The sequence below is a fragment of the Rattus norvegicus genome, chromosome Y (assembly GCF_021556685.1).
Source record: "Rattus norvegicus strain SHRSP/BbbUtx chromosome Y, alternate assembly SHRSP_T2T, whole genome shotgun sequence".
In the NCBI taxonomy this organism is placed as follows: domain Eukaryota; kingdom Metazoa; phylum Chordata; class Mammalia; order Rodentia; family Muridae; genus Rattus; species Rattus norvegicus.
Window position 1 is genome coordinate 19,976,998 of NC_141555.1, and position 12,535 is coordinate 19,989,532.

At 42.7% G+C, this 12,535-nt stretch overlaps 1 protein-coding gene across 1 annotated transcript; it reads right to left on the minus strand.

Annotated features, from left to right (window-relative positions):
* Window positions 1-1,305: 1,305 nt before the first annotated feature.
* On the minus strand, window positions 1,306-11,446 carry LOC120099615 (igE-binding protein-like). Its single transcript, XM_087601391.1, has 3 exons — window positions 11,164-11,446; window positions 9,058-9,191; window positions 1,306-3,673 (listed from the first exon to the last, which is right to left on the minus strand). Exons 1-3 carry the CDS (start codon window positions 11,278-11,280, stop codon window positions 2,248-2,250), a joined length of 1,677 nt encoding a protein of 558 aa, XP_087457517.1. The 5' UTR covers window positions 11,281-11,446; the 3' UTR covers window positions 1,306-2,247.
* Between the last annotated feature and the right edge of the window lie 1,089 nt (window positions 11,447-12,535).

A 12,535-nucleotide genomic window follows, 5' to 3' on the forward strand; every position in this document is an offset into this window, starting at 1 on the left:
TTTGGAGAAGATTTGACATGTGTGTGTGTGTGTGTGTGTGTGTGTGTGTGTGTGTGTGTGTGTGTGTTAAATGACACTTGTATGTCTGGAGTTTTCAGAAAGCTTATCTGGTTTAAGATTCTTTTTAATGTCTTCTTGAATCTGTTCACAAAGTTTTTATTGAGAATATATGTGTATCAGTGTAAATTAGTGTGTAATACTCAGTCTTCCTCTCTGTCAGTCATCTGTAATTCTTTCTCCCTCTCTCTGTACCTTTCTGTTTACTTCATTTTCCCCCTACCTCACTCTCTCTCTTTTGTTCTCTGTCAATTGTTGGATAATTCCAGATTCAAAATAGAATTTTAATGTATCCAATACTTTTGTCTACTTTATGGAATCGTCTAAGAAAATTTCAATGCTCCTTAAATGTGTAATCAAATTTTTAAACTGAATACATGTGATCCTTTGATATTTTAGGAGGGAGATATTAAATGCCCGGCTCTGTGTCATTGTTAAGTATGGTGCTCTTTAAATTATGCATATTGAGGTGATTTAAGATTGGTATATCAAATACATCCAGTAAATCATTAATGGTTTAAAGAATATTCTAAATTTGGGACTGTAAATATAAAAAGTGTTTTCTCCATGTCTCCTCTCTTCTCTTTAATTTTGTTAATTCTACACTTTTGTTAACTCACTTGGTCAAAGGTTATGACAAACTTCTTAATACTTTCCACGAATGAACTCTTCCTTTCATTCATTATATTGTTGTCCTCATTTTATTGAATTCAGCCATGATGAGTTGGATATGCTATACCCTTCCACAAAGCACAAATGCCTCCCTGAAACAAGGTGCAAAGAGACTGTAGGTGCCCAAAATGTGAGGATGATCATAGGGAAAACGTTTCTTCTGGATATGCAGAGTGCTCACCTCATGACATTGAGCAGCTGTGATTCCCTGCACAGCTTCAAGCCAGTCAACAGTCCAGAATGCAGTGTAAATTCCTGAAGGCTGTTACTCCTAACTGACATACTATAGACAGTTAGTGTCTTCTGTTGGAGGATTGAACGATTTTTGTAAGGGATCATAATGGGGTTTTTAAATATTATTTTAATGTAGAAGATATAGAAAGGTAGATTCAAAGAATATAGTGATGTAGGTAAAATTAATGGGAAAATTATCATCTAAATATTTTGGTGGAAATTCTCAATAAAAAAGCAATTAAAGTATATTCCTCAATATTATTTACATAGAGAATGTTTTATTAGAAAGTGCTTGTCCCATGCTACGTCTCTCCAGCAAGAATGATGCAGGACACAAAGGATCCTTCTGCAGAAATAGTTTTAATGCATCTTGAGAGCGAGAGCACAAGCTTACAATACGGAGACCCCGAGTGAGGGAAAGACAATCCCTTATATAGGAAACTATCCTCTCCTAGGATGTGTCACTCTCTGGCTGGTCGCTGCCAGATGTGCCAGATGACGTACCACAGCATACGTGTCCCCCTGAGTGAGGAATTTACCAGTCGCTTGCATATTGCCCTTTTATTAGGTGCATCCTGCCGGATATCGTCGCCATCTTACAATGGAGAATGTGAGGACAGCCCTCCACATTTCCCCTTATCTGTTTTTAAGCAAATAGGACACCCATAAATAGAAGGGTGAAGGCAGAGGTCATATCCTCGCACAAAGTTGGCGAACCTGTACAAGAGAGATACCCTTAAGCCGTTGTTGAGACCCAGGGCACTCCTGACCCGTCGTACTGCCATTTTTTCGAGGGAGAGAAAACTGGGGCAGATACCCTCATGTAATATGACATGCCTTCCAGGGAACATGTTTGGTAGAGCTTCCCTGTGCAATGCTAGGCTCGTCATCCCTCATGGGCTGCTCAAGCCGGACACTCTAATCCTGTGCAATGAACCGAGGTTCTAGGAGTGCAAGAGCTGTCCAGCCGGCGACCTATTGCTTAAGCATGGTTAACCAAATATCGGCTGACTCTCCTTGTTCAAGGGCTATAAGCGCCTGGGCGATCACAATTTTGTCCCTCTTTGTTTGAAATCTTAACTTGCAAAGCAACCAGAGGAGTAACACTAATCCGCAGCAGAGGACTGCTCCAAAAAGTCCCACCCCCACCCATTCCTTAAAATAAGAGACTGCTGAGGTGATCCAGGATGACAATCCTTCTGTCAAAGACATATCGAGTCGGGTAGAGTTTACTTGAATGATGGCTGCTCTCAATTCCCTGAGCATCTGTTCAAAATCCGAGGTTCAGTTCTGTAACAAATGCTGTGAAAGGGTTTTAGACAAATTGGCAGCTTTGGTAAATTGTTCATACTGTATAGACGTGACACAAAGGCCGGGGAGCTTTAGTTCACAGCCAAGCTGGGCCAGTTGCCATAGGATGTCTAGTTGCTCTTGGACCAGATCTATACGTTGGTTAACAAGCATGAGGCCTCCTTGTATCTGAGTATTAGCCGAGGCCTGTCTGTCCAGAGCCACTGAGATGGTAGCCGATAAATCATTGATAGTTTGGGTTGTCTGTACTGTGTTTGACAAATCCAATGCCGAAGCAGTAACTGAGGCAGCAACTGCCGTTGTAGCAATAATGCCAACAATGATTGCAGAAATGCCAAAATATCTCTTTCCTCTAAATAAGGTCAGGGTCCCCGGAGTCTCAACAGGGACCGGGATAAAGCGAGGCATATGGGTAACTACCGCTATGGGATATTGGCTAGCATCCCAACACAGGGCATAAAAACATGAACCATCTGTACAATTCAATTTAGAAACTTCAGTGGCATTACTTATAATCCACACAAATGGCGGCCAGACACAAACTGGAGCAGGGTTAAACCCCGTGCTCCAGTAAGGTTTATATTTTATACGAGTAGCTATCCAGACAGAGGCTGAAGGGTGGATATTCCCCGTCCAGGAAAATGATAACCGTCCCTTTTCACCCTTTCCTCCAAGTAGCATTGCCATGGGTGTAAGATCAGTACAGCTACCATTAACGCCACAAAGCATCCATTGATCAAAGGGATTATTATTGGACCATCTAGGACCAATGGTGTTGAAGTTCACTCTGCCTCCCAAATCAGGGGAGAAGGAGAAAAAATTCTGGACTGCCCAGGCAGAGTCCCGGGACTGGCAACCAGTCCACGGCAAAGTAAGTTTTTCATCCAGGGTCCCTCTACAAAAGGGTGCCAACTTTGGTTGATGCAGAGGGCAGGTGGAGGAGTTAATATAAGGCCACCAACCATACAGAACTGTGGCATTAGCCACAATGTCTTCCTCACCAGCTCCCCATGTGGCCTCCCTTAACCAAGCAGAAGATTGATTACTCGACATAATGCAAGGAAGATCAGAAGATATTTTGTTGAATATGCCAAAACAAAGGCTGACCTTAAGGGGAATAATCCTATTTTTTTTTACTTGCTCTATTTGGGAATCTAGTGGTAAATAGGCTAGTCCCAATTCTTTGTTGGTAGTAAAGAAACGTGGAAACACTTGGGCATTATACATCACCAGCATCGGGAGGGGGAAGGTTGACATTATTCCCCACCGTAGTTCGCTCTGCACTTTTATTGGCACTCCCTGGATCAGCATGAGGATCACCAGAGTTGTCATCTTCTTGGTCCTCTGTCTTGATATTCCAAGTAAGTCGTCCCGGAACCCAAAGTGGATTTTCATTATCCTGTGGAAAAACACAAACAGCTCCCCTGGATCTTATCAAAACAGGATCCGGGCCCTTCCATTCGTTTGTCAAAACATCCTTCCATTTAACTAATTCTTTTGTCCTTTTGGGCTCTGAGCAATGTCGCTCAGCCGCTGTCTGCCCAGCTTCATCATGATTTAAAAAAATTAAGGTAAAAAGGGCCAAAGCAGGGGCCACTTGGGGTGTTGGGGGGAGTTCTATCATAATTCCCCCTCTTTGTTTTATTAAATATGATTTGAGCATCCGATGAGTGCGCTCTATGATTCCCTGTCCTTGAGGGTTGTAGGGCAGGCCCGTCAGATGGGTAACTTGCATCTGAGCACAAAACTGACGGAATTTTTGAGATGTATAGGCAGGGCCATTGTCAGTTTTTACACATCTTGGCTTTCCCCAAGCACTCCATGCTTCAAGACAGTGCTGAATGACATGTGTTGTTTTTTCTCCTGTAAGTGGGGTGGCATGTAGAATGCCAGAACATGTATCTATAGATACATGCACATACTGTAATTTTCCAAAAGTAGAATTATGAGTAACATCCATTTGCCAGATTTGCAATGGCTGTCCTCTCCGGTTGACCTCGATGTGAGGAACTGGGAGGAACTGGCAGCACTGTTGGCATTGGGTGACTATATCACGTGTCTCTTTTCTAGTTATAGAGAAGCAGCGGCGTAAAGTTTCCGAGGTAACATGGAAATTGCCATGAAAAGTTTTAGCGGCCTCTAGAGGAGAGGCCAGGGCCACAGCTATCATTTTTGTGGCTTATTCAGCCAAATCATTCCCTGAACTCATTGGACCAGGGAGTCCAGGATGGGCCCGTATATGAGTAATATATACAGGGAATCTCCTATTTATTAAAATAATTTGGATTTTTTGGAAAATCTCTGCTACCTTGCTAGTTGTCTTAATTACGCCGGCGGTTTCAAGGATATTAACAGCATTGACCACATAGGAGGAATCTGAAACAATATTTAGAGGCATCTGGAATTTTTCAAGGACCTCCATAACCACTAGGCATTCTACCACTTGGGGTGAGGTTTCAAAATATTGTCGTGAGAACAATTGGGAATTTACCACATATGCTCCCACCCCTGTTTTTGACCCATCCGTATACACTGTTATCCCTTCTTTTAACGGTCTGTGGGATGTGACATGAGGGAAAACAACAGGTTGTGATCTAGCAAAACATAATAGGGGGTGTTTAGGATAATGAATATCTATCTGTCCAGCAAAGGAAGTAACTAACACTGCCCAAGCATTTGAGGTAGCAGCTAATGTTTGAACCTGAATGGATGTATATGGTACTATCAAAGTTTTGGGTTATATCCCAAAATGAGCAAGAGCTGCCTTCAACCCGCAGAGTGCAAGCTGAGCGACTGCATCGGGATACCAGTCAATAATCTTAGTAGGAGATGCATTGGGATGGATCCATAATAAAGGCCCATTCTGCCACAAGACAGCAGTTGGTAATTGCATAGTTTTGAAAACGCACAAATCAAAAGGTTTGGTTTCATCAATGCGCTGCAATTGAGCATCCTGTAAGGCCTTTTCTACAACTTGTAAGGCCCGGTTTGGGGCTGGGGTCAATGCTCTCGGAGAGGAGATATGAGAGTCCCCTTCCAAAATATCAAATAAGGGCTTCAACTCAGCAGAGGAAATCTTTAAAAATGGTCTCAGCCAATTTATATCCCCCAATAACTTTTGGAAATCATTTAAGGTATGGAAATGATCTCTGCGAATCTCTAATTTCTGGGGAACTATTTTTTCAGGATAAATGACCGATCTCAGAAATGAACCAATTTCTGCAATTTGAACCTTTTCTACAGCGACTTGTAGTCCCCATCGTCCCAATGTTTTGATTAAGATGGGATATGAGGTCTGTAAGGTTGTTAAATCTTTATCACATATTAAAATGTCATCCATGTAATGAGCCAGAAGCAAAGATGGAAATTGCTTCCTTATAGGTTCAAGGGCTTGTTGCACATATAGCTGACAAATAGTGGGGCTATTGGCCATGCCTTGAGGTAGGACCTTCCACTGAAATCTCTTATCAGGTTCAAGATGATTAGTAGCTGGTATAGTAAATGCAAACCTCTGTCTGTCCTGTGGACACAGGGGGATGGAAAAGAAACAATCTTTAATGTCTATAATTATTATCTTCCATTGCTTAGGTAAGGCAGAGAGTAAGGGTAGGCCTCGTTGGATCGAGCCAAATAAACACATCTGTGCATTAATGGCTCTCAAATCATGGAGACGTCTCCATTTTCCTGATTTTTTCTTTATCACAAAAATAGGAGTATTCCATGGTGAAATGGACGGTTCTAAATGACCAAGCTGCAATTGTTCATTAACCAATTTAGTGGCAGCCTCTAATTTTTCAGAGGATAGATGCCATTGAGGAGCCCATATAGCTTCCTCCGTAAGCCAGGTTATGGGCATAGAACCCTCAATGGCACCTAGGAAAAACCCAGGCCTTGTTTATGGGGGTTTGTGACTGGTTCAATGGGCGTGAGACAGCCCTGTTCTAATCGTCCTAGGCCTTTCCCTTCCTTATAGCCCATCCTTGACATCATGTGGGCCTCTTGTGGGGGGTATTCATTAGATAAAGTTAGTCCCATGGTCTGCATAACATCTCTCCCCCAAAGATTAACAGGTAGGGGAAGTACATAGGGAACAAATTGTCCCTGTCGGCCATCTACAGTCGTCCAAGTTAGAGTGGAAGAGCTGATTTTAGGGCACGACTGGTAGCCTAAGCCTTGTAGCGAGTGAGAAGATCTTATGGTAGGCCATGATTGAGGCCACCATTTTGAGGAAATTATACTTTTATCAGCCCCAGTATCCAGAATGCCTTCAAATTTCTTTCCATTAATTTCTAAGCTCAATTTTGGGCGGTTGTTAAGATGAACCACCAAATATGCCAAATCATTACTAGTGGACCCCACCGGCCCCTTGGTGTCCTGTATTGTGGTTTGGGAGCACGGAAGGAGTAATAACTGTGCTATTCTATCTCCTTGACTTATGGAGAAAAAAAAAAAACCCATCGGGACTTGAACAAAGAATCTGAATATCAAGAGAGTGCTGAGCTTCAACAAGGCCTGGATGGACTATCAGTCCTTGTAGGGCGAGAGATCCTCTCCCAAGGACAAGGTCTATGGTTCCTGGGGGCAAAGGCCCCACAGTCTGAGCAGGAATTGGCTGAATGCCCATCTGGGGCATTAGAAAGAAGTCGGAGGCGGCCCACAGGTCCAATTTTGTGTCAACTCTTGGGGAGTCTCCTCTGTCAGGGTCATGGCTTTCTGAAAGCAGTTCCCATATCTTTGAGGGCCCTGGGACCGGGGGCCCAACGATCCGTTTTTTGACATCTCATTAGGCTGAGCTTCCAAGGGAGGGAGAAGTTTAACCTTAATAACCCTCACTGAGCGGCACTGGTCAGGCCTATGGTAGCCCTTGCCACATCGGGCACAGATAGTTGCAGGCCTCCTGTCTCCCTTGGTTATCCTACAGTCTCTTTTTAAATGGCCAATTTTTCCACATCAAAAACATGATCTTGTATCTGTCCCTTTAAGGAGGCATTGCCGGGACTGGAGAATGGCGGCCGCCAAGCCTGCGTTAGTAAGAGGCCCGCCGAGTTCTCTTCAGACTCTGAGCCTGTCCTGTAATCCTTTGTTTTTTCTGGGTGCTATAGCCGCCCGGCATTCCTGGGTGGCTTGCTCGTAAACGAGCTGTTCTATGAGCGGTGCTGCTTGCTCCAAATATTCCTCCAGCAGTTTCTGTCATTCTGGCTACGAAGTCTGAGAACGGTTCCTGAGGTCCCTGGATGATACGAGTAAGTTGATTATCGGCCCCACCTTTCCTAGTGATTGCCTTCCAGGCCTTAATGGCCGAGCTGGAGACTTGAATATAAGCACCCCAATGGTAATTAGTTTGGTCCGCTGGGAAGCAACCCTGTCCTGTCAAGAGTTCAAACGTCCATTCTCGCTTCTCAGGCGTTAACGCCGTGGCATTAGCTCTGGCCTGTGTTTTAGCTGCCTCATACCAAAGCGCTTTCCATTCCATATATTGGCCCATGTTCACAAGGGTCGCTTTTGCAATCATCTGCCAATCGGCGGGTGTCAAATAATTTAGGGCCAACCTTTCAAGAATGGTTAGGTTGAAATTGCCTGTAACTCCGTACTTTCTGACAGACTCCGCCAGCTCTTTTATTTGGTTATATTCGACTGGGGCATGAACCCGCTCACCCTCCTGGGTTTCAAAGACCGGGAATGTCATCCGCAGCTTTCTTTTCACCCTATCTGGGACTAAAGAGAATGTGCAAGAGCATGCCTCATACGGAGGGGGTGCAGTTGGTGACAGCCGCTGCAGAAGCTTTTTATTACCTTTCTTTTGTTCCTCGGGGTGATATTTCTCTTCCTCATATCTAGCTGCTTCCTCATCTAACTCAGCCTCCTCCTCTGAATCTAAGATTCCATTCTCAGAGCTATCAGAACTGTCGAGGTTCAGCGCTTCTAGCTCTTTCACGGGGTATATGCTGGCTCCCCCTCCCGGTTGCTGTGTAGAGAGGGAAGTGCCGGAATCTGAAAGCTTTAACACTCCCTTATCCGCGGACTTAATGGGAGGGCTCTTTTTCTTTCTCAGGACGTCCTTTTTCTTACGCGCGTCTAATCTCTCACTACGTTCAGTTTCTGACATACTTTCTCAAAATATCTCGAGTGTGGTCTGCCCTCCTACAACTGCTGCCTTTCACACTTCATCTGCTAAACAATTTTTGACTAGTTTCCATATGGCTTTAGTTCCTAGGCGAAAATCTTTCTCCGCCAATTTTCTGTCTAGGTCCCTTCCAAGTTTGTCCCATGAGGCAATTGTAAACGAGCCTGAGCAGTCAAACCACGGAGCCACCCTGTCCACTTCTTTCACAAAGTTTTTAAGTGTTCTTCCTCCAATTTTAATGTCCCTCTGCTTTAGCACCGTTTCCAGAGCCGTGATCAAAGACTGTGAGGATCCCATGAGGGACCAAGAACGCCCAGTGGCTTATCTACGTCCATCTGACAAGGCGTGAGTAGAAACAGACACACCACTCTCTTATATAAGGGAGTCTTACGCGCACTTCCCGGGCGGTGCTATCACGTCCCTGCTCCCCAACAGTAAAGGGGAGTTGCACAAAGCTCACTTATTTACGAGAGACTGAGACGTGCCTCCAGCTGCTGTCCTTTTAGCAGCGGAAACGGTGAAAACAGTACATAATAATAAGAAAGAGTAGGGTGGCTCCGAGAACAAATACCATAGCCTCAACAAATCCTTCCCAAGGCGGCGACAACCCCAGACCAAAATCCAAGAAAGGCATGCCTCTCTGAACGTATTTTTTTTACCTGCAGTTCTGAATCCTCCTTGTTACCAAGGGGTCTCCGGAGGTGCGGATGAGGTCTTTTTCCCGGGTTTCTGGCACCAAATGTCCCACGCTATGTCTTGCCAGCAAGAATGATGCAGGACACAAAGGATCCTTCTGCAGAAATAGTTTTAATGCATCTTGAGAGCGAGAGCACAAGCTTACAATATGGAGACCCCGAGTGAGGGAAAGACAATCCCTTATATAGGAAACTATCCTCGCCTAGGATGTGTCACTCTCTGGCTGGTCGCTTCCAGATGTGCCAGATGACGTACCACAGCATACGTGTCCCCCTGAGTGAGGAATTTACCAGGCGCTTGCGTATTGCCCTTTTATTAGGTGCATCCTGCCGGATATCGGCACCATCTTACAATGGAGAATGTGAGGACGGCCCTCCACAAGTGCTGTTTCATAAAGTGACCTTTATGAATTCTGTTAGTCACAACAGTACTCCCATTTCTGTGAGTTTAGAGAGAGCACATTATCTGATTTGATCTTAGTAAATTTAAAGGGGCTATTTTCAAATATAGTAAGCATTCTTTCCATGTACATGTTCAAAAATGGGCTTTTATAAATCATAATGGAAAAACTAAAACACTGTAGATCCTAATATTTACAGACTATATTTTGATATTATGTACTGGAACAATGGAAACACTGTAGTACATATATTTTTGCAAAATATATTTGTAAATATTTTGAGAAAAAAATGCAAAAGCATGTTATTTCACCAAATGAGAATTCCTGATTGCTAAAATGCCAGAAAATATAAGATACTTATTCTGAATTGCAAGGGAATGCAAAATCAAAATTAACAAAAGTAATTTAGTAGGATGGCTATGGTATATGCAATATTTCTATGTAACAGAATTATACATTAGTACTCCTTGGTACTTTAAAAAGCAAAGTAATCTAACTGCATTTTATTTCTTGTAAGACAGATGAAAAAGAACCCAAAAGCTATACTTTAAATCTATTAAAACTTGTTTTACATTAGATAAATACCTCCTTAAATAAGAGTAGAAGAACAATTTTATAAAGTACTTTTGCTAATATGAGGAATTAAAAAATGAATTTTGCTTTCTTTTTCCAAAAGCTAATACAAATGTACATGAAGAAAGTCCATCAGTAGTCAGAAGGACAATTGCTGCATTTCTTCAATAATCATTTCCTTTGGTAAGTGGAATTTTACCCAGGTGTTTCAGAAGTAATCTAAATATTTCATTTCCATCAGTAGATGTAGACACAACCATGATATATACAAATGAAATTCACTGCTTGGTAAAACTTCCTTAAAGTAAAACAATATCTGCCAGCTACAGCAACTTTTCCAAGCAATTCCAATTGACATTCTTTCACAATTTATTTTTAGATTAACCGCAGTAATTAAAATACTCCCATACTAACAGTAATATCTTTGGAGTTAAGTTCACATTAAATTCAAACTCTTTCACTAGATATAGAGTCTTTTTAATTAATCTATCCTTTCTTTGTAAGGAAAAAAAAAAGAGAATATGGATTGTGATGGGTAGCAGGCCACAATCAGAAGCATCACCCACTTTGTGGTAACCTATTAGAAATGATTTTAATTTCTTCCAAGAATGTTTAAACAAGATTCTCTCATTTTAGTATTCTCAGTATCTTGATTGCTTTCTGCATATCACATATCCAGTAACGGTTGGGTTAAAAAGTCTTCACTATGTCATGATAATAAACGTAGTCTTAGAAATTCCCTGTTGGTTGCTAAAACTGAATAATGAAGTTTGAATCAGATTATGGAACTTGACTCCACAGATAGGTCATCCTTCTCTAATTAGGATTTGCACACTTTTGTCCATAATATGCTGTCTTAGACAGAATTTCTATTGCTGTTATGAACCACCATGACCAAGGGGGAAAAAGGAATTTGGGGAAGAAAGTATTTATTTAAGTTTAAATTTTCTTTTTTTAAACTTTATTTAATATAATTTTACAATCCAGATATTATCCCTCTCCCAGCCCATACTCTGACTGTCCTACATCCCATACCCACTCGCCACAGGCCCATCTGAGTGAAGCTGTCTCCCAATCCACACCCAGTGTACCATACCTCTCCACTCCCTGGGGAATCAAGTCTCTTGAGGGTTAATTGCATCTTCTCTGGTCGTGTCCAGAATCTGCACTCCAGTTTTAGGGGCTTCATATTAGCTGGTGCATGCTTCCGCATTGGTGGCTCAGTGTCTGAAAAATCACTGAAGTCCAGATTAGTTAGCACTGCTGCTCCTCCTACAGGTTTGCTCCACTCCTCAGCTTCCTTCAGTTTTTCCCTAGTTCAAACACAGTTGTTAGCAGCTTCTGTTCAATGGCTGAGTGTAAATGTCTGCATCTGACTCACTCAGCTGTTTGTTGGGTATTTTTGAAGGCAGTCATGACAGGTCTGTTTTGTGAACATGACAAAGCATGAGTAATATTGTCAGGCTTTGGGGGCCTCTACTTATTCTGGTTCCCAGATATGTCATGTCACCGAAATTCCTTTTCCTCAAGCTCTTCTCTGGTTTTGTCCCTGAAGGTCTTTCAGACAGGAACAAATATGGGTCAGAGTTTTGATTTATGGATTGAAGCCTTTTTCCTCACTCACTCTTCCTAGTGGAGGTAGTCTCTACAAGTACCCTCTCCCCTCTTCTGGACATTTCACTGAGTCCTGATAGTCTCTTACCTGTCAGGTCTCTGGAATATTCTAACACTTCCAACACGTTAACTTCTGAGGTTGCCTGTTACCATTTATTCTGCTGGTAGTCAGGGCTTCAGTCCCATTACCCATCAATACATGACCATGTTCCCCTCTTCCTCTCACTGTCTCCTTTCTCATTCAGGTCCCTCACTCTCCACTCCTGTGCTTCCTTTTTTCTCCCTTAAAAGTGGGAATAAGGCATCCTCACTTTGGCTGTTCAGCTTGTTAAATTTTTATTTTTCCTTTCTTTAAAATTAGATATTTTTTCTTACATTTCCAATATCATTCACTTTCCCAGTTTTCCAGTCATAAGACTCTTATACCTCCCCATGCAGTTCTAAGTAATGTTCCCCCTTGTCAACCACCCCGATTTTTGTCAACACCGTCATTCCCCTACATTGGGGTTCTAGCTATAGTAGGGCCAAGACATTCTCCTCCCATTGGTGCCCAACAAGGCCTACCCATGCTACATATGCAGTTGGAGCCTTGTGTCTGTCCATGTGTACACTTTGAATGGTAGTTTACTCCCTGGGAGCTCTCGTTTGTTGGTATTGTTGTTCTTATGAGGTTTCAAGCTCCCTCATCTCCTTCAATCCTTTCTCTTATTCCTGCAACTGGGACCCTGTTCTCAGGTCAATGGTTGGAAGCCAGCATTCACCTCTCTCTTTGAGAGGCTCTGGCTGTGCCTCTCAGAAGACAGTAATACCTTCTTATGAATATTTCACCCTTTTAATAAGGACTGAATCATATG